Source organism: Copadichromis virginalis, linkage group LG7, assembly GCF_057382275.1.
Source record: "Copadichromis virginalis isolate Kocher_CV1m ecotype Utaka linkage group LG7, C_Virginalis_male_GT1.1, whole genome shotgun sequence".
In the NCBI taxonomy this organism is placed as follows: Eukaryota; Metazoa; Chordata; class Actinopteri; order Cichliformes; family Cichlidae; genus Copadichromis; species Copadichromis virginalis.
In genome coordinates this window covers 62,068,075-62,091,155 of record NC_140624.1, presented here as the reverse complement: position 1 = coordinate 62,091,155, position 23,081 = coordinate 62,068,075, and the positions used below count along the sequence as shown (strand labels likewise).

Sequence of the window (23,081 nt, the reverse complement as noted above, 5' to 3'; positions counted from 1 at the left end):
CTGTAACTATGAGACAGTCTTATATTATTAGCCTACAGTGTCCCTTTCAGACAGTACACCTATATCCATAAAATGAGTCACAGATGCATCAAAGTTAGATGAGCAACACAAAGGGAAACCTGGACGGGAGACAGACATTTTCCACTCACCAGCAGTGCTGCAGGTAATTCAGTCTGCTGCAGGAAGATTTGTGATGAACAGATGGCTTGAACAGCAAATATGTTCCAGTCCTTAAAACATTTTTTTTCTTTGATCTAATCAGCTGTTCCTTAACAAATTACTTGTTTGAAACAATCTTGAATCTTGAATATAATTTCCTTGTAGTTAAGTACAGTAGTTTTGATTTAATTCACCATTAAACCCCAGAAATATATTGAAATGTCAATGCTATTTCTAGTTTAAAGCAACAGTTAAATACGTGATTATAACAACTTAAACCAGGTTATGGTAAGATTTAAGAATTTAAGGTGCACCCTCTTTAAGTAAATATTCAAATCTGAAGGATTTAAATGATTATTAAATTGAGATCCTGGATATTTGTTTTACAATAATAAAATGAATCCATAAATCCTCAAAAGACATTTTTTCCGCGATGAAAAAAATCGTAGCGAGATATATACTTGCAAACAAGAGAAATGGTTCATGTCACTGATTTCCGTTTGTTAGTTTTACTGCTCAGATTTGGGAGAACATGCATTTGAAACATATTTGGAACGCACATTTATTCGTTAAACTTTTTGCAGAAAGGAATAAAGTTTTGAACATGTGCAAACATCTGAGCTATTATAGACCAATGGTTCATAATTTTAAGGGAATGCATTGCTGGTGTGAATACGTGACACACGCACATTTGCTCCTACTAAAAGACCGAACAGTTACGTCCTCCTCTGGACCAAAAGAAGGCAGACAAGTAAATCATAACCATATGCGTGTTGTGTCTGAAAAGCATTAAGGAAGAAGCTGAAAAATATCTGAGAGTAATAAAGAATGTCTTTACATAAGTGATTTCCACCAAAAGCGGGAGAAATCGCACATTTTCCCAGAGAAAATCCAAAAGAACGAAGGATTAGACATTTCTGACGCACAGGTTTCCCTTCTTTCTGAATCTACAGTCTGAGTGCTACGGAAGAGGACTGGGGCGACCGGAGAGAGGAACAAATGAGCGTTTTTTGGATTTTGTTTTTCTTCCAGAATTCAGAAAACAAACAAACCCAAATCCAAAAGACCTCCCAGTGGTCCTTATACTCGCTTTGATTTACAGACTACAGCAGTTTGCGAAACCCACGAGTTGCACCGCTGGGAGTGTAAGGGGTTAAATCACGTGTGTAGTAAACCTGTTACCTGAGTAGGACAAAGACACCGGGGCCGACATTCATTCACTCCATCCACGCAGTTCCTGCGTCCGCTCTGTTGCACGGTCGCCGTCACAGCGTTGAAAAGATGCTGCGAGGTGCCGTGTTTTACGGCAGCATCCTGCCTTTGTACCTTTTCCTCTGCGTCTGTTCTCTGCCGGTACACGACCACAGGACCGCCAAGCAGCTGCAGGTGAGTCAAAGCGTAAATGCACTTTTCAGAGATCCTTATGAATGGGAAAGTGTTCACATATGCAATGGTGAACAAACATCCAGTAATACAGAAGTTGACATGAATAAATGAATTAAACATGTTAAAGTTACCTGATATTTCTAATGTGTGTGTGTGTTCAAAACTGTGCTGCATGTGTCGTCGCATCCACTCATTTTAGGGATGCTGCTGTAAGTTCCTTTGTTGTTCTGCATACCTTAATGTTTCTGCATGCGCTGCCCTTAAAGACATAAATGTTCTCACTGAAAGCTGTTGATGGTTGAACAGCTGAGATTTGTGAGATGTGAACTATCATGAGTTTCTGTCACAACTGACTCAGGGAACTATGATTTTCATAGTTATAGCATCTTCAGATTACCAGTGTGGTGTTTCTGTTTTGGAATAACACGGTCGGTCCTGTTTGTGAAGGATTAAAAAAAGAAAGAAAAAAAAGAAGAAGTTTTATTGTTGTTACTGTGTACTGTACCCTGGAGGGTGCCAGAGCTGCTTTCCGGTGAGTGAGAGTCAGATTATGCAGGCAGAGGCACGCACCTGGTAACTCCGGTGCAAACGCTACTTATTTGCTGACTCAGGGGAAAAACCGCAGATAACTACTTAAAGACAGAAACACGAGGTAAACAGGCAGTGTGCAGCAGAGTAACACCACCAAGACTTGTTTGTAAGCTTTAAGTGTCCACAGACAGGAACCCTGGCAAAAAGGACCCTGTGCAGCTGTCTGGCATTCCTATTTATTCCTTGAGTCCAGTGACTAATCATAATAGCTGAAGCAGACCTGCTGCTTGTGACAGATTCATGTTACTAACAAACAATCAGTCCCTGGCATTCTTTTGTGTGGGAGGCTTCCTTCTGGACTGTCAATGATGAATTAATCTGTTTATCTGCAGGTTAAGCAGCAGAACCATTAAGTCAAATACTAGCATTTTATACAAACCCTGTTATCCAGAAAAGGTGCTGTTGCTCATAACAGTCAAGGCAAAAGCTCAACTTTAAAAATAATGAAAAGTTTTTTTAAAGATGTTTTTTTTTAGTCACAGTTTATGAAAGTAGATTAATATACCAAAATCCACTTTAGTGATACTTATAATTGCAGTTTCTGTGTAGTTCCCTGACTATCCAACGTAACATCTTATGCTCTAATATTCTTTGTTATGATCATGTAAACACATTAGTTTACATGTGTTTGAGTCTGGTTAACGAAAAAAGGTCGTCATTCAAATGTATACAGTTACAGTTAAGTGCAAGTATTTTTGGAGACTGACACAATTGTTAAAAATCCACATTAAAATAGCAACCAACCATCAGCAATCATTGCTGTTAGTAAGTGTTTAGCTGCTTCAACACTGAAGAACATGTCTTCAGGTTTAGACAGAAAGACAAACTCTCCACATTATGTTCAAATCTTCTGTTTATGAGGAACATCTAATCAGAAGAAAACTGATTAAAGTGAAATAAAAGAATAAAAGTTTGAGACAGAATAGCTACACAAATGCCTTGTATACCGGTATATGATGTCTGAGAATAAAAATGAGGTAAAAGTTGAGCAGAATAGGTCATCTGAATCCTTCAAACATGTACTTTTTCACAATCTGAAAACCTGGAGACGACAAAGACAGCTCTGTGGTTCATACTCTAACAATGATGTAAAACGCAACACACAGGAAATCTCTGTGTTTTTAACTGCAGAAACTTAGCTTGTTCAGACGCGTCAGACCAGAGTGTGCATCTATAAAAACAAGCAATATTGTTGTCCATTTTATGCACTGCATAATCTTAAGTTGGCTGTACTATCACGTTGTTTTCACTCACATATTTTAAGAGGCAGTTTAAGTGGGATAATCATGCTGTTTGGCTTGTGGCCTTTGAAGCCATGTCTTGTTTGGGCCTCTTGACATGTTTTAGAGGTCTTTCACCAAAAAGTTCAGAAGATGTTAGAATGTTAGAAGCTGAAAGGACAAAAGAAAACAAGAAAACATAGTTTTAAATGTAAATTTAGCTTTAAACTTATGAATTAAATTAATTTTTTCCCTCCATTACTCTGTACTCTAGATTTATTTGAGATTTTCAAGTAACCTCGACCAGAACCGAAATGATTTGATTTGTTGACTGTTAAAAATGGACTTGTTAATTGTTTCCTTGGTGAGAGAGGTGCGCTATTTTGGTTAGTCAAAACAAGACATTTGAACACATCAATTTGGACTCTTGGAAAAAATAAGAAAAGCTTTTGCTGAGCTGGGTATACACTGGATGGAGCTTATAAAGTAGCTAAAACTAAGTCTAACTTCAAGAACTGAAAAAAGTTGCTCATTGTATTACAGTACCTCTCATTTTAGACACTTCTAGTATTTTTGCTACTCATGATAATATATCATCTGGATAATATATTATAATGGTATTTTGAATGCAAGACATAGAGAAGTAGTTTTATTTTGGTATTGAGCCAATCACAGACCCAAATACTTTCACTGCTGGAGACACTGTTTCTATAATCACACTTATGCACTTTTATCTGGAAACTGTTTTCAAATGAAATCACTCTGCCCTACATCCTCAATTATGGATGGGGACTTTTATCAAAGGAAATCGGCAGGGTCTGCGTGATGCGCTCATAAATTTCCACCCTGAACAAAGGAGTTTGGGACCGATAAAATCTAATCAAAAAGCAAACTGTATGCCTGCTTGATTGTTTCCAAACGTCTGAGTTTTTCCCTGTCCACACATGGCCAAAAGAGTGATCTAAAACAGTGTGGGATGAGGACAAAAGGTTAAAATCTGCTGAAGTTTGTTAAGGTCTATTTTACAAGAGCATCCAATATACAGACAACAGAGATTTGCAAGTACATGGGGGGGAAATAAAAACAACAAATGACTGGTTTAATGACAGGCCCTGTGTAGTGAGCCAGGAAAGTCCAATAAAAAAAAAAAACTATCCAAAAAAGCACGGATCACACAGGAGAAACAAGCACGATGGAGGCATGTGAGGGAAGTGCATCAAAAAATGAGGGAAAAGACATGCACTAAATAGACACCGGGGAGAGAGGGGTAATAGGGCAACAATCAGGTCAATCAGACAGAAATATGTAATAATCAAAATAGTTTTAAAATAATACAGGAAGTAACCTAAAAAGGATTTGAGAAAAAGGCAGACGCAGGCACACAGAAAGAACAGAAGAGGGGAAAACCTTCAAAAACACAAAGGACAGAGAAAACTAACCATTCATATTGGAAACCACAACACACAGAAACTGCAATGTTTTCAAAGGTTCCTATGGAAAAGCTGATGTTATCTGGAGTATGATGGGGCTTGTTGACTGAAGGTTTACTGATAGATGTTTACCTTGGAGAAGCAGCCTCTCATCTCTATTCATGCTAATACCCTTCATCCTGCAAACATTCCCCACACTTAGCACAGTCAGCTCTCTGTGTGCAAAACACTTACAGCCTGCTGATATTCAGGACTTTTTGTAGTTAAATATTTACCCTGGAGAAATTTCTCCCACTATGTGCATCATTTATCTAAAGTTTGGCTACTTTTTATCTGCCAAGGGATATCTGTGGGATATCTCACAGCATGTGTTTAAAAGGGAGTTGAATCAAGTCCTGCTTGTTTTTTGTGTCACTGTAAAAATGATAATTCTCGCTAATGTTTAGATTACCACCCTTAACAACCTCCCATAAAACACCCCCGGTATTATAGTGCAGGTGACCTGATGTCATGACTGAAGAGGGAATTTCCAGACATCTGCTCACTGTGTGTGATGCAGCTTTTTGTAGCTTTGATGAACACATTTTCATCTGTGTGCAGGTTCATACTTGCACATATACGTGTAGTTGCATGTTTGAACATCGTCCACAAAGAGTCCTCAGTGTAACCACCTATTAGATAAAACTATAATGCTCCTTTCTGCAGATGTTCCCAGCAGTACACATGGCTTGTATCTCAGGCACACTGATTTGGGAAGCAGGAATCACACTATCCTGTGCGGACATGTTGGCCCCATCGGCAGGATTCCCAAGCATACACAATGCTTTCTTTTAGTGGCATGTGACTCTGTGTTATGCCTTTTAAGCAAACCTGTACTCATTGCCAACATACTTACAGAACAAACTATAGTTTTGTCACTCAACTCATCCTAAATTGAACGATCTGCTAGCTCCGCATGGCTCTGGCTTCAGCATTGTTCAAACTGTTAAGCCTGGGGTGCCAAACTCATTTTAAGAGTTTAAAGCATTTTAAGCAGGGCGGACCAGTGAAAATCCCCTTTTTGTCAGTATAAAGAAGTTACATATTTAACTTTTTTTCTACATGATGAAGAAAAAGCTGCTGTGACAAGGAAAGAAACTGTGACCATGACTCTTTGGACTTAAATGTAAGAAATAAATGTGTAAAATTTCAGAAAAAGTTTTGGTTGCTCATTGTTTAGATTGTCCCGTTTGTTTGTTTTTTGTAGTTGTAAAAAACTGAAATTTCTATAGTAGAAAATAGAAAATAGAAACTTTTCAGTTTTTCACAAAATTACAGAGGTTTTATTAGTAGACACATAGCTAAGCATTTTTCTAATTTGCTGAAATTTGTGAAAACTGAAATTTCTTGGGTATTGAATGGAACAAAATAGGCTTTCTCGTCAAAGGGCATCTTTTGGGAAAAAAAAAAAACTGTGGCCAACAACACTACACAACGATAGACTGATGTGCGAATAAGGCATGAGGTAAAAATGACTGAATTCCAAATAGGGGTAGTGAATCCTTATCTTCAGTTACTGATCACGTTACATTTTAGTATATTAGTAATGGAAGACATGATTGCAGTCTTCAACTGTTGTTCCACTTCCCACAGTTTCAGTGGATTGAACTACTGTAAAAAATTGCCTGTCAGATTAAAGTTATGATGTATGAACCTATAGCAGGAAAGCCCTAGCAACCATTAATCTGTTAGCAAAGACAAACACAAATGCTATTTGTTGTGCAAAGCAAATAGGGACATTCAGATTTATAAGACAAAGGGTCAGTTTAAGAATTAAGTTCAGTCAACCTCCGTCATGTTAGTAAGTGCTCTCCACCCAGTGTAAGGTGGAATTAAATGGTCTCTATTTTATTGAATGGCCTTTATAAGTTTAAAATCAAATAGCACAATTAAAGCTTCAAAGTTTTTGAATGTATAGTAAACGGATTAAGACCTGACATTTGATGTTGATGATTAACAGCTTTGCTTGCTGTGAGTGAGCCTCAAAAACCAAAAACACCAAGGTCTTTTGTAAAGGAAAGGTCTAAAGCAGTGGCGGTGGTTCAGCACTGCTGAACAAAGCTGAACTGCTGTTCAATTCAAGATTCATACTTTTATACTTGGACTCTGCTAGAGTACCAAAAAGCAATATAGATCAATGTAGCTTCAGAATTGACAGGGAAAGTATGTGAGTCTATCTTTCCATCCATTTTCTAACTTAAGCAGAGAAGTCCATACCTCCCCATCCCCAGCCACGTCCTCCAGCTCTTCCGGGGTAGCACTGAGCCATTCCCAAGTCAGCTAAGACGTATTTCTCTCCAATGCATCCTATTACATCCTGGAACACCTCACCCAGGAGGCGTCCTTGTCAGATCCGCGAACCACTTCAACTGGCTCCTTGTTATGTGGAGAAACAGTAGCTCTCTGACTTAAGTCCTCACCCTGTCACTAAGAGAGAGGCCAGCCAAACTTCAGAGAAGGCTCATTTATGCAGCTTGCATCTGCAGTTTCATTCTTTCAGTCACTACCCACAGCTCACGACTATAGGTGAGTGCGGGGACAGATTGACTGGTATAGTAACAGCTTCTCTAAGTATCTGCAATTGATATAATCCACCTGCCAATCTCCCACTCTCTTCTCACCTTGCTTGTGAAATACATAAATTCCTCCACTTGAGGCAGGCACTCATCCCTGATCCGGAGTGAGCACTCCACCCTTTCACAGTTGAGGGACATGGCCTACACAGGGAGACGAGGAGCCGGATTTAAATGCAAGCATGTCAGAAGAAGTGAAAACGTAAAACGAGCAGCATCTGGCTGCATTTCAGGGATATTGGGTGTCTGATCGTCTAAATGAGTTTTACAGTGCTTGAAGAAATTTATAATTCTTGACTTGTTTGATCTGTTGCTCACCGCAAACAAGCACAAGCTGAAATGTTGGACTTTTAACTGTATTTTCATAAGTTTTGCAGCTTTTCCTACTGACAAAAACCTCCCTTATGGCCATTCATGCCACACAACGTAATTAAGCAATAAACAATTAACCTGTTGAACCCCAATGCTCCCGGTACTGGAGGCGTACAGTACATCCCATTAAACATCTGGTTTAATGGGATGTACTGTAAGATGTGTTTTTAAATATAGACATGTGTGGTATCCACAGAAACATCAGAATCTCAGCTAAAAGCTCACAAAGTAATTTCAACAACCACTAAACAGCTGAAACGAAAAATGATTAAAAAGCAAGTAAGCGCAAGATGTAAACACAATGCGTGGATTCCCAACGTTCACCTGATATACATGGACATACCTTTGGTGCTGAAAGCAAACACCTCACAGAATTTCAAACTGCAGGTTTCATCACTCCGATCAAAATTTACTGAACCAGCAGCAAAAGTAGACCAAAAGTACACTTCACGTGAAAAACTGAATTGCCTCTTACTTTGACTTTCATCCTTTCATTAATAATAGCAATTTTCTGCCTTATTCGCAATTCACATTTATTTATTACATTTTACATTTTACATTTTACATTTTTCGCAATTCACATTTATTTATTACATTTTATGTCCAGAGTCTTGCTGACAGATCTCTTTCCTTGTCACAGCAGCGTAAACTACACATGGCAGCATATTAGCACAGCTAACTGTCTTCTCAGTGAAAAACAGGCCACTCAGCAACTCTGAAACTGAACTGTACCAACAATCATAGGCTGGCCTGGGCCAACTTACATCCCTCACATCAGACAACAAAAACCAACACAAGTGAGCCAGCAGCTGACGTCAGCATGTAATGAAGGAGTGTGACAGACGCCCAGCGCAGCAACTTATGACACTTCAAACATCATATGGATAACTGAGCTGAAGCTCATACACTGATGCCCTTGGTGGCTGGAGCTCAGGAGGTTCATCTCGTAAGGCTGATGGTTTGATCTCTGGCTGCTCCAGTCTGCATTCCAAATATCCTTGAGAAAAATATTAACTACAAATTCCAAAAGGTTAATTCCTGACGTAACGTTTTCAGTTTGAGAAACGTTTCGTCACTCATCCAAGTGACTTCTTCAGTCTGAACTGACTGCAGGTTTCCCCAACCTTATAAACAGTACATTTGCATGTTGACTGAAACCAGCCCACTGAATGAACAATGGCCTGTGAGGTCAGTTCCTTGATCATTAATATGCAAATTGTCATGACTATTGATCAACAACCACTGATCAAAGCCAAAGACCATTGATCACTGATCAATGGCTCAATGGCTATGAGTACCATTCACAGAGAGTTGGGGAATTGGCTGCAATCACAGCATTTTAAGGCTATGTCCACACTAGCCCGAATAGATTTGAAAAAGGCGTTTTCGTCTCAAAACGCTCCGTGTCCACACTAGCGTTTTCAGTCGTTTTCACAGAGTTGTGCATCCACATTGAAACGGCCGAAAACGTTTACGTTGCAGTACTGCGCATGCTTGAAGCGCAGGAAGATTCGGCCTGCCTCATTTCTGTCTGCCGTTTATTTACTTTCCGGCTCTTTGAAATGTCGCAGCAAAATGTTGAGGAAAAGCACCGAGTTTTTTAAATGGACTAACAATGAGGTGTTGTTGTTGCTGCAAGTAACACAAAAGTACAAAGTGAGAATTAAAGAATTTCAAGAAAAGCTATCTGAAACATGTACAAACTGATATTAATCTTTAATAGTGCTGTCAAAATTGAGAGCAAACAAAACAACTGCTGTATAATGTCCTCAGCTATCTTTGTTTAATTGGTCACATGACTAAAATGCATCATCGTTTTCAGAAGTCTCCGTTTTCGCTGTCCACACTGCGACGCGAAAGCACCGTCTTCAAATGTATTCAAATGTATTTGTTTTCAAGAGCGTTTTCAAAACGCTGTGTTTTTCTTCGGGGAAAACGCTGTCTCAGTGTAGACGGGAGGCCAAAACGGAGAGAAAATGATGCGTTTTCAAACGAAAATGCATTAGTGTGGACGTAGCCTAAGATGGTGAAAGATGGACCCTTAGGCCCCCTCCTCGATTCAGAGATGGTATTTCCCTTTTCACGTAAATGGCCTCCTTGACTCTGCGCTCAAACCAGCGTTCCTCCCTGTCCAGGATGTGTACATCCTCATCATTGAAAGTGTCCACTGGCCTGTAGGTGTAAATAGACTGCGGAGTCCTGGCTTGACGAGTTAGCTCTTCTGTGTTGTGCCATCAGCTTCGCCAGAGGTTGTTTGGTTTACTGATGTAAAAATCATGGCACTTAACAGCGTACACTATGTTACTCTGTTTGTGTCAGGGGACTCGATCCTAGGGGGTGGACCAATTTTTGGTGCAGCATGTTTTGAGGTTTAAAAGCCACAGAGACCCGGTGTTTAGACTGTTCAACTGTAACAACTGTTCCGATACTCCTGACACATAAGGGATCACTAAGGGTTTTCACTTAGGCAGCAGTTGTCCTTCTCTCCTGGATCGGCTGGAGCTTTCTTTAGATGCCTTACCAGTTTTGACAAATGCCCAGCTGGGATAACCACATTTACTCAGGGCCTTCTGGATGTGATGTTCTTCTGCTTCCCTGGCTGCTGTGTCTGGGGATGGTGTTCGCTTTGTGTTGTAGCGTCCTGAGGACATCCAGTTTGTGCTCCAGTGGATGAGAGTTAGACCATAAATACTGATTCGTATGCGTAGGTTTCCGGTACACATGAACTTTTAACTGTCCCTCATTACTGATGGAAATCTCACAGTCTAAGAAGGCTAACCTGCCACTTTTCATATCTCCCCTGGTGAATTTGATCTGTTGGTCCACCGAGTTAATGCGATCCGTGAATTGTGGTACATCATGAGATTTGATTTTTTCCATCTTAAAATGCTGTATTTGCAGCCATTCCTCAACTCTCTGTGAATGGTACTCATAGCCATTTATCAATAGTCTTTGATCAGTGATCAATGGTCTATGGCTTTGATCAGTGGTTGTTGATCAATCAACCTTTTGGGATTTGCTTACCTGGATGTTTGAGCATGCATTGAGACACTAACTCCAAATTGCACTCTGATGCATCTACTGGAGTGTGAATATGTGTGAATGTTAGACAGGAAGCACTTAAGCATAGAAAGACGTGCTTGTATAATGGGTGAATGCACCCATCACAAAATGAAGCATTTTGTATAAAGAAGGTACTTTGAATTCTCCAGGAGGGTGTGAACGTTATGAATGTTATGTCATCAGCATCAGTATTTTGTGATGATTTACTTTCAAAGAAGTGTGTATGAAGTCAAAAGCCAAGGATAATCTGGAATTTACCAGTAGAAAGGTGGCAGAAATGGTACATAGCCAACATTACATCTTTATGTATCTATTAAAACTAAAAAGTACTCTGACTCTGTTTTCTTTCTCCCAGAGATGGAGCAACAGTCATGCCGGTCTGAAGAAGAGGCCAAGTCATGAACAGGACACACTAAATGAAGAGTACGATTTCAAGTCCCCAAATGACACAGATTTGTGGAATCGTCCTCGCTGTGGAGTCCCAGATTATCCTACCTTAACGCAGCTCAGCACGACATACAACAATGTGAAAAAGAGGAGGGACACCCTGAGTAGACAGCAGCGCAGGAAGCGATTTGCGCTCTATGGCAGGCGATGGGAGAAGACAGACTTAACTTACAAGTAAGAAACACTAAAAAGTCTCTAAATACAGTGACTTGTTTGTTTGTTTTGCTGATGAGTTACATGGCTGCCTATATGACCATAATTTGCAGGAGTGGAACGCAAAGCTGATGGTTTTAGTTTAGTATGGGGATCTAATGAAACAAATCTGTTTGTTTAGTTTCACATTAAGACTTTATTTTTAGTTTTCATTTGTCAAAAGAACTGGCAGCTATCTTATAAATGGTGGAAGCACTGGAACGTTAAGCTTAGCAAATTTATTACATCACCAACCAGTATGAGGTTTATGCCATAACTGCCCTAAATGTACAGTATTGGCAATTACCATAATAACTTGTTATGTTTCTATAGAATAGAATAGAATAATCCTATAATTGTTCCACAAGGTGAAATTTGGGTGTAACAGCAGCAAGAAAGACACATATACAACAAACAGTACACAAGACAAAGAACAGAAACACACACAATTTTTACATATTTACATCAAAGACAAAGCACCTATAATGGTTTATCCACGAATAATCACAAGCTCTTTAATCAGAATAATATTTTTATTGCTAAGAAATGTATTTTATTGATGAATTTTCAAATTTACTGTTTGAAAAATGGGCCACAAACCAGTTCACTCTTAATATCACTCCCAAGTGCTGGTGGCCAACAAGGTGCTGGTGGCCAACAAGGTGCTGGTGGCCAACAAGGTGCTGGTGGCCAAAGACAAACATAGAGGAAAGGAAGAAGGCATGTTATGAGGCAGCACAAGAGAAAGAAAGGCAGGAATGGAGTGTGGAGGTGAGAGTAGGGACTCTTAATGTAGGGACTGGTAAAAGAAGACAACTGAAGAGAAGGTAGGTCTTTTTATATAAGATACAGTTTCTTAAGCTATTCAATTTTTTGTTTAAACCTGAATTTACCTATTTATGACAGCTCTTTGTAGTCTTAAAGAAGTGTGGTGCTTGTACAGATTTACTAGTGCCTGTGTTTGAGCAGGGTACCACTTCATAATTGCAAAATAAAGAACAAGGGTACTAATAAAAGGAACTTGAACTTGACGTACAAGTCATCAAAGTTGGGGGTGGTGGACTAACTACCAAGTTATTCCCCAGAAAAACATGCATGCCTTTAATTGGTATTGCTAACAGAAACAAAGCTCTACTCTATTGCCCAAATACACAAAACTGACACAGAAGGACCAAAAGCAGAAGCTTAGCAACAGAATTCACCACAGCCGATCCTTCTCACTGCCTAACCAGAATCAAAAGAAGCTCCTCCCTAGTCTTCAGGTGCTAGTTAAGCACTGAAACTCATAAGCCTGGAAAAAGCAACCAAAATGGCCTTGAATGTATTCCCAAGACCACTGCTTTAACCACTTTGGACACCACAATTAAAAAGAAATAAATAAATAAAAACTCAACAGACTCCTAAGGGAATCCACTTAGGCCTACCAGGGACAGAACACCAGCAATCATATGCAAATCAAAAATAGACAGAGACGAGCCAAAGGCAGCGATGCTGATTAATACTATTGATCCACATGGATTTGGACCAGTTTCTTTCCAAGAGTTTAAGAAGTCTAGCATACCACATGCACATATATATTAAATTTATGTTAAAGCTTGATAAAACATGATATTAATGTGTTTGTGCCAACCAGGATCATACGTTTTCCCTGGCAGATGAGTGAGGACAAAGTGCGGAGTGTTTTCCAGAAGGCGTTTGGTGTGTGGGGTGCTGTTACTCCTCTCAGGTTCAGTGAAGTAACCAGTGAGAATGCTGACATCATCATTGATTTCAACAGGTGAGAAATGTCCACCAGTGAGCAACACAACACTGGCATTTAAGAATAAAAATTCAGCTAAACTGAGACATTGATTTACCTAAGACAACAACCCGAGGACAGTTTGCTTTTTCACTCATTTATTCAACAAAAATATTGACAGGAATAAAAAATAAATACAGAGCAATCCTCGAAACCATTCCAGATCCCCCCAGTTGCAAGATACTAAATGCTTTCTTGCATGCTTTACCTATTTCAAATCCACTTGCAAATTTTCAGTGAGTTTCAAATCTGAGCTTTGACTAGGGCATTTCATGAACCTCAACTTCAACTTTTCTAACTTTTCCCTGATGTAATGGCTTGTGTGATTAGGTACGATTATCCTGTTCAAGCTCAGCTTCAGATTTTTTTGATATATACTGTCAATAATGTGAAGATGGAAGACGAGATACAGCAGAAATAAAGCTGTGATAAAGGAACTCTGTGATTTGTTGTTTCTTGGCCAAATTCTAGATGAGCCATCTTAAGCATGTGTGTCGAATGAAGCAGCTCCAAGTATTCAGATTTAAATATTTGTATAGATGAAATCTTGACCATTAACAATGTGTACAGTAATCACACATGATGTGTTTGCACTTTTCTTCATGTTCTAGCCCTTTAAAACCCCCAAATCGTAATCAGCATTAAGCAGTTTCAGAATTGCGATAAACAACAAAACTAGTGCATCACTATTTAGATATCAAATCACTTAAACTCTGGCCTGCCCAGATGTAGCTGTGGTGTGGAGCGGTGAGCACACATGCTAGTCTAAGCAGACAGTAGACACAGGCACACCTCCAGAGCAACTGCAAGGTAAGAAGCTAGCTGGTACAATTCAACAAAAAGCAAGAAACTAAGTAACCTATGTTTTTACCAAAAGTTCATTTGCCTTAAGATTTTTTAAAATCATACTTCCTAAACAAATGCTGACATGTTCAGGCAGAGGCTTAGCAAGAGGGTTTTCTTTATTTTATCCCTCAAAAATTTCAAAAATGACAAAATTCAAAAACATAATTAGCAGGCCCATAAAAGAGGTCAACTAAATATAAATCTACAAAAAGTAATTTCCAGAAACTTAAGTTGTATCTCACTTTGTTTGTTTAACTCACAAACTGGCCTAATTATAAAGAGGGTAGCTTTTATAATGGTTTGGCCAAACCATTTACACACAATAGGGGGAAAACAAAAATACACACTAATATTAACTAAGCACAGAATAACCCAAGTAAACCTAAAACACCCCTGCTCCTGGTAAGCCCATGGTTGGTCCTGCTGAGCAGGCATTTTGTTCCCAGAGTCCTCAGCCACGCCTTTTGCCCAGACAGGAAACAGCCATCGCCCAAACCCAGGTAACTCAAAGAAAGAAACATAATTAATATAACAAAACATTTTTAGAAAAACCCCACAATGCCACTATGTGTGCGCCTCATAATATCAGTGTTAGGTTTAAATAAAATGATTAATGAATTATATTAATGAAGAAAACTGCAAAACAAACTAATAAAGTGAACAAATGGACTGATTTACCCATGTGTGGCTGATGCCATCACATTCACAAAGGGTTAAAATGGGAATGTCTATAATTTGGATTTTAATTGCAGGACATTTTATTAAAGCAATTTATCAAGAGCAAAGCATCAATTAATAACAATCACGAAATAATATTGAAATTGGCAGAATTATACTTTTCTAATTAACCAACTCTGAGCTAATGCTGACCTTGTTTTAATCCTTGTGAGGGAGGAGGTCAGGGGGAATGAGCGTGCCTTGAGCACTGATGCCCTTATCTCTTCCATGTAGGTATGACCCATTAGGAGACACATCAACGGGAAACAAGTTAAATCCAAATCCTTTTGAATTAATATTCTAACATGGTAAAAAGGAGCAGAGAAAAAGCCAAAATAAATACAAAAACAGTTTGCAGGTTCACAGTCCAGCAGTCGATCCCTCTGGGGTCTCTGCTGGAATCTTCAACATCTTAGGTCCGATCTTCTGAACTGCTCATCATGCAGAAGACAAAGGGAAGAACCCTGTATCACTTTTTCACCTCACCCCTCTCTCTGACTTTTCCAGATATATTATTTAAAGCAACTTTAAAAATCACTTCATTATTTTTCTTTTCTATGCAGTACTTAATTTGTCAATAATTCCAGCACATATGAATGTTCAGTCACACATGAATATGCTTCATTTCATGCCTTATTTAAGTTATGGTATTTCTCTTCAATTACATTTCTCTTACTTTATCTTATTCAGAATCATGTATTATTATGGGTTGGCAGCACATTTCTTATCTTTCACGTTTTTCCAGACACACATAAATCTTAGGCATTTTCCAAACACACACAGACACTAAGCTGCCAAGGTCAAACCTGGATCATGTCTGTGCAGACACAATCTGGACATTAGAATAGTTTTCATTAATCAAACTTATATATGGATTATATCTTTAGTTAGGAATAAAGATGATTTACTATTAGCAAATACGGATAAGGTCTGTTATAGCACTCTTTATCAGTTCAAACATAAAAGACCTTTTACTGTCTGGCACTAGCACCAATGGTGAACAATGGGCTGTGAGGTCAGTTTCTGGATCATAGTCCAGTGTTTGCCAGTGGTGCTGGTTTCAGTCATTATTTAAATGTACAGTTTAAAAGGTTGGGGAAACCTGCAGTCAGCTGAGACTAGATGTCACTTGGATGAGGGATGAAACATTTCTCCAACCAAAAACGCTACGCCCAGATGAACAGAATCAACTTTTTTTTAAAGACCCAGGCACAAATCTTAGGCATGACTCCTGCTGTCATAGTAAACCAGGAAACACTAAACCAGATGTCTCCCAGCCAAGACTGAGAGAGGATTATGGAACAAATGCAACATAGGACTTGTTTGGTGGGATTTTTAATAGCATGCCTCTGGCTACATATTGTATCAAATCAGAAGAGTCATTTGGCATCAGATTCATGATACTTACAATGTCATAACAGCTCTCTTCTTTTTCAGCGTCCTGCCACACTTCACTTTGTCAGCAATTCAAGTTCTAACTTGTGTACATGTTACTTTCATGAGTCATTTTTTAGAACTACTGCTATATTGTGTTTAATATTATGTACTCAGTTAAAATCTATCACGCGACCATTTTTGTATAACATACTTTGTACACATTAAAATAGGCTAGCCACTAGTTTACTGGGTGCAGCGTAGAATTGCATCATGTGCCTAATATGTAGCTTATTGACATACTTTAATGTCAAAGCATGTCCTACATAGTTTTCTTACAGAAACGTTGGTCCACTGAAATTTCAACTAGTCAACAAGTCCACATAAAGAGTCGTTTGACCATTGTATCATTTCTTCTAGCTAAATAATGCAATCCAAGTATAATTCTACAAGAAGACATTCCCTTTAACAGCTACTCACTTTTTTGGCATATTTAATTATACCAGTCATGTCCTACTGTAAAAGTAAGATAAATATTTAATTTTGTTCTTACACATGTCTTCATGCCTCGCAGTCCTGAACATGATGACTCAATAACTGAAACCAGTCCATTTAGCATTTACCAATATCACTAAAAGCAAACTAATTTAGGACACAAGCAGTTCTCATTATTACCATATGACAACAAAATGAACCTTTTCAGGGATTGGCAATGCATTAAATGTTGTGCTTCAAAATATTTTTGTGGATGAGCACTGCCGTTCAGCAGTTGGGTGAACCCTAACCATTAAAAATGAATGCCTAACCCTGACCCTAAACCTAACCATAACCTGATTGTAACCCTGACACTAAAACCACATTTTGAGCCTCAAAAAGGCCTTCAAACTGGTGAGGACCAGTGAGTGTGTCCTCACAAGTGACTGTTGGTTCTCACAAGTATAGTAGAATGCACACACACACACACGCACACGCACACACACACACACACACAGGAAGATTGTTGATTTATGTATCTGCACAACACTGCCAATCAGATGTGTATAAGGGTCACTGAATGATGTGTATTATTTAGAACTAATACTTAGAATTAAGAGTTGCACTGTACTCAATTTGCAACATGCTTAGCATAGAGAAAGAGCATCAAAAGAATGATATGTGGTAGGTTTACCTCGTCCTCTAAAAGAAGTAATTGTGTAGGTACTGGCATGGGGACAACTTACCATTCGATGGTCCAGGAGGAATCCTTGCTCACGCCTATTTCCCCCAGACACAGAGAGCGGGAGAAGTCCACTTTGACTACGATGAGCACTGGACAGTGGGCAATAATGCTGGTAAGTACATTTGAAAAGCTTTGAGCTGATTGGAACCAAAAATAACTACTCTGTTTGACTGCCCTCCTCTGTTTGCTTTTTTAGGCACAGACCTCCTCCAAGTGGCAGCTCATGAGTTTGGCCACGTTTTGGGCCTGCAGCACTCCCTTGAGCCCGATGCTGTGATGTGCCCATTCTATAGTGACGCTTACCCTCTGCAGCTGAGTGAGGATGACAAAAGGGGCATTCAGTATCTGTACGGATCCCCTCGGCATGCGCCACCTGTGATGACAGAGACCAATGAGATTGAGACTGAACTGGTGAGGCCCTTGAAAATACATGTATTTACTTAGAAAAATATAAGCCATTCTGTATTTTGCTGCTTTGCATGATAGTTCATAGACAAAAATATTCAGACTAAGTTTGTTGCTGTGTTCCAGCCAAATGCTTGCAAAACAAACTTTGATGCTGTATCCATGATCAGGGGAGAGCTCTTCTTCTTTAAGTCTCAATATATTTGGCGAATACGTGATGGGCAGCTACAAGCTGGCTATCCAGCTTTATTATCACGCCACTGGAAAGGAATTCCAGAACACATTGATGCTGCGTTTGAAGACAAGTCTGGCAACATCTGGTTCTTCCAAGGTACAGACGCGAACTAGACAGTTTTTTTCTGGGGGACACATTAAACAAGTATTTTCCACAAAATATCCTTTGTTCCTCAAAACTAGTCAAGCAAAAGTGATTTTGATAACTTTAATGATATGTAGGGATTGCTAATTAGGAAGCTGAAAGTTAAAGTTGTTAGGCAGTCAGAATGTAAAGAAAACAGCTATCAATGACTTTGCCAATGTAGTTTACCTTAAAGGAAGATAGAGATGGACTGTAAAATTCTTAACTGCCACGTGGAAGTTAAAATAGTGAGTGAAAGGGAGTGAAGTCTTTATAAAATGTGTGTCTGGTGAGTTCAGTTAAGGGAGAAAGAAACTCAGGAGCCAATCAGTGATGAGAAAGTGAAGAGAGGAAATGAGGTAAATCTGGGGAAACGTGGGAACATGAGGAAAAAGGTTAAATAAAATAATAATCTTCACAGTGACACACGAGTTTATGGTAGAAATATGTAGCCTTGAATGTTGTTGTTACATGGTTGTTCTTTTTCACAAGGATGTGCTTTACATGTATTCAGCTGGGATGATTTCTAGAAACAACATCCTGGTGACTTATTAATTGTAATTAATTAATTATATTAATTAATTTTAATTATTACTTATCAGGTGACAGCTACTGGGTTTTTGATGCTGAAAGGAAGATAACAGGGCCAGATTCAGTGAGACGGCTGGGTCTTCCTGTAACAGACATTGAAGCAGCTTTGAAGTGGGAAGAGGACCATACTGAGAAAGTCTACTTCTTCAAGTCGAGTTACTACTGGTCCTTCAATATTCAGGATAATCGAATTAATGACTTACACCCTCGCAGCATTTACGAGTGGAGGGGAATGCCCAGCCACATCGATGGAGCCTTTTTGGACAGATATGGTGAGGAGTGTAATCTCTGCCTCTGACTTAGTGACTTGTACGTCTAGAGAAAGTTTTAACATGTACGTCTGGAGTTCACTGTTGCATTCTTTTGCCCTTTGACAGGCTATGCCAATTTCCTGAGTGGAATGCACTACTGGAAGTTTGACCCTGTGGCACTGAAGGTACTGGAAGGCTACCCCCGGAGCATCGGCATGGATTTCTTTGGCTGCTCTGCCTCTCTGTCCAAATAAGTTACATCTGCATTACTTTTACAGATCAATTTTTCTGTTAAATTTCCCATACAAAACACTCAAGATGTTTTGGCTATATTCAATCTGATAGATTTCATGAATTTGACTCTAAAGGAAGTGTCTTTATTTGCCTTTTGCAGAGCCAGAAATGTTTCTGTCAGTGTCAGAATACAATCTGGAGAAAGCTAGTTAAAATTGTTAGTGTCAGTTCAATAAAAACTTCAGATCCAAGCTTATATCCCCCCATCTCAGCTGACTGCAGGCTTCCCCAACCTTATAAACAGTACGTTTGCATAATGACTAAAACTGGCACAAGAGGCTAACAATGGGCTGTGAGGTCAGTTTCATGGTCATTATTATGCAAATTGGCATGATGTTTTGGGAAAATGCATCTCAGCTGTTCCGATACTCGTGACACATAAGGGTTCACTAAGGGTTTTTGCTTAGGCAGCAGTTGTCTGTCTTCTCTCCTGGATCGGCTGGAGCTTTCTTTAAGCACCTTCCCAGCTTTGACAAATGTCCAGCTGAGATAACCACATTTACTCAGGGCCTTCTTGATGTCATGTTCTTCTGTTTCCCAGGCCCGTCTTTGTAAATGGTATCATGGCTATTGATCAATGATGAAAGAAGTCACTTGGAAGATGAACAAAACTCCCACTGAAAATTCTACATCCAGATAAACAGAATTAACTTTCTGGAACTGCTTAAAATGATAACTCATAGTACTCATGCACTGAGTATTCAAAACCCACACACTCATAAACTGTTCTTTTGAGTGTTTGAATAGTTTTAATTAAGGGATTAAGGCAAACACTTTCTTACATTAGTCTGGCATTATTGATGAGTTGCGTCAGTGGTAGAAACAAACAAACAACAACAATAAAAAAAATGTGTAGTTTTGATTTGATTGAAATTTTCAAACTCACTTTCAAGGATTCGGAGTTATTTACACGCTTTAAAAATATTTAAGAGTATTCTCCTGTTGTGTTAGCTGTTCATTAACCATACACACCTACTGGAGCCACCGACTATATTGTTTGTTGGCTTACAACCACAGATTGCATCTAAAAATGATAGATGTAGCTTCCTGGTTTGAAGAGGGAAGTCAGTGTGGATGTGCCTGAATCCTAAATTCTACTCCAATGTTCAGCAGGGAGCAACTCCTCTGCTTGCAGAGCCATATTTTTGCCATTTGATAGCAACAGTGGAGACAGATAGGAAAGCAAAGAGAGAGAGGGTGGAAGACATGCAGCAAAGAGTCCCAGGTCAGATTCACTGTATTCTGGTCATGTGGTATATATGTGTATATCTGACCATGTATGTTTAGGGGTGGCTACATCTCGGGAGGTAGAGCAGGTAATCTACTAATTGGAAAAGTGGTTATAAGAAGTGGTTATAGCTGTGCTAATAGAATAGCTCTACAGATGGCAGGTTCAAGTATCTCACCAAATGCTGCATGGATTGTACAGAGGACTGGCCGCTACAAGTTGTGATATGTTTTTTTTAAAAAGAAATTTTTCTCTGAGTAGAATAAAAAATGAATAAAAATGTAAAAGGTTTTCCTAAGTAGTAACTTCAACCACAGTTTAGTTCTGAGAAAAATTGCTTTAACTAAATTCCCCCTCAGCTGTCCCCAAATGTGTGTTGTCATTGTCTATATAAACATGTACAAATCCAGTTTTACAGAACTGTGGACACTGTGAAAAATGTAAATAAAAACAGAGAATTATGATTTGCAAATATCAAATACATTTGCAAATAAACCCAGAAATTATTCAAAGTAGAAGATACAAAACATGGTTAAACTGAGAAAATGTACCATTTTAAGAAATAGGTATTTTTAATGGGAGCAACACATCTCAGAAAACTTAGGGGCATAATTACGTCTGTGTAGTGTCCCTTCCTCTTTTCACTACATTCTGTAAATGTGTGGGAGCTGAGGAGAGCGGAACGTGGTCCCGTTCTTGTCTCATGGAGGATTATAGCTGCTCAGCAGTCCTGGGTCTTCTTTGCCATATACTTCATGATGCTCCCAATGTTCTCAGTTGGTGAAAAGCCTGGACTGCAGGCATGTCAGTTCAACATCTGCACTCTTCTACCACGATGCTGCTGAAACAGGTACTGTATGTGGTTCAGCATTTTCTTACTGAAACATGCAAGGCCTTCCCTGAAAAACACGTAATCTTGGTGGAGCACACGTTACTCTAAAACCTTGATATGTCTTTCAGGATTGATAAAGCATTTCCAGCTGTGCAAGATGCCAATTTCATAGGCACTGATACATATCTAGACCATCAGATATGCAGGCTTTCAACTGAGTGCTGATAAAAAGCTTGATATTCCTCCTTCCTCTTTAGTTCAGAGGACATGTTTCCAAAAACGTATTTCAAAGTGTTCTGAATTTTTTCACTTTACCTCAGTCCATTTTATCTTAGCTTTGGTACATTAGGGTCACGTTCACATATGATTCCTTCTTCGCACAACAGATAATTAACTTACTGAAAATGATGAGATATTCAAAGTTTTTCACTGACAATATCTATTCTGAAATTGTTCCACAACTTGAAGACTTTTTTTTTGTAGATAGACGAACCTCTGACCATGTTTACTTGCAGCTCCAAGATGCTTCTTTTACACTCAGTCATGTTTCTAACCTGTTGCCAATTAACCCAGCTATTTTTTTTTAAACCACTTACTTTTCCAGCGTTTTGTTGCCTGTTCCACCCTTTTGAGACATGTTTTTGGCATCAAACTCAAAATGAGCCAACCTTCTTACAGAGGTACATTTTCTGAGTTTAAAGGGCTGATATGTCCTATATTGTATTGCAAATAAAAATATGGGTTTGTAAGATGTATAAATCATTACTTTCTGTTTTATTTAGATTTAACACAATATACTTACCTTTTGGAATTGGCTTTGTACATACATGTGTGTGGCTGGCCCTGTGAAACTGGGTTAGTGGTTTTACTGCTTCACTCTCCTTTGACCTCATCCACGGGCCATTTAGCCCCTCGGAAAACGATCTGCAAGTCATTTCTTTAAAAGAAAAATCAGGACCAGCCAGGAAATGATGCATTACTATAATAATGTAATTGTTCACAAAAGCAATTTCTAGCCTTTTATTCAGCTTCAGCAGAGGTAAACTGTTGTTCTGGCGCTGGCCTGATGTGAGAAACGATTGGTTTGCTTTTGCATTGTGTGGCACTGACAGCCTGTGTTGCAAATCCAGTTTATCCATTTTATTTTTTTATAACTAAACTAAATAGTATCCAGAATAAATGAAGCTTTGTGGTTAATCTTAAATTTTTAAGGTGCTACTTAAGGTTCTGTAGACAAGACAGACACATGCCTCACATCTGCTCTTTTCAGTGTTAAGGTTGTCTGCTGATTCCTCAGAAAACCACTGAGTGAAATTTTTAAAAACATAAACAAAGGTAAACAAAACAAAAAGTCTCTGTGATATAAACTGTGGTTCACTTACAGTAATGCATATTTTTATGGACATTACATATTTTAGTTTGTATTCAGTACTGTTTGATATTTTTTGTAATAAACAGTGCAGGACACTGAGGATTGCAATGATTTGTAAAATACACTGGTGTGCTTGCAAAAAACAGCGGTCCATCATAGTATGGACAGTTAGCTGTAATTTTAATCATTGCAAATGTGCCTTTTATATAAACTCTCTGTTTACCATTATATTCAGGGGTATTTCATGTGAATAAACCAGTTCTGTATTTACACAAAAACAAACTAATTTTCCTGTTTTTGAATTCAAGCTTTATAATAGAAAAA

General features: G+C 38.8%; 1 protein-coding gene across 1 annotated transcript; it reads left to right on the top strand.

Annotated features, from left to right (window-relative positions):
- Positions 1–1,268: 1,268 nt before the first annotated feature.
- Positions 1,269–23,029, top strand: LOC146706459 (stromelysin-3-like). The gene is made up of 8 exons (XM_085464612.1): positions 1,269–1,545; positions 11,189–11,454; positions 13,106–13,249; positions 17,405–17,538; positions 17,623–17,837; positions 17,958–18,162; positions 18,792–19,052; positions 19,158–23,029. Exons 1-8 carry the CDS (start codon positions 1,441–1,443, stop codon positions 19,283–19,285), a joined length of 1,458 nt encoding a protein of 485 aa, XP_085320738.1. The 5' UTR covers positions 1,269–1,440; the 3' UTR covers positions 19,286–23,029.
- The last annotated feature ends 52 nt before the right edge of the window (positions 23,030–23,081 follow it).

What these genes read in the sequence shown, in the direction of transcription:
- LOC146706459 (XM_085464612.1), top strand. Translation starts at nt 1,441, where the DNA reads ATGCTGCGAGGTGCCGTGTTTTACGGCAGCATCCTGCCTTTGTACCTT. An exon ending in AAGACAGACTTAACTTACAA is followed by an intron (nt 11,455 to 13,105) that starts GTAAGAAACACT and finishes TGTGCCAACCAG; the next exon opens with GATCATACGTTTTCCCTGGC. An exon ending in ATCATCATTGATTTCAACAG is followed by an intron (nt 13,250 to 17,404) that starts GTGAGAAATGTC and finishes GTAATTGTGTAG; the next exon opens with GTACTGGCATGGGGACAACT.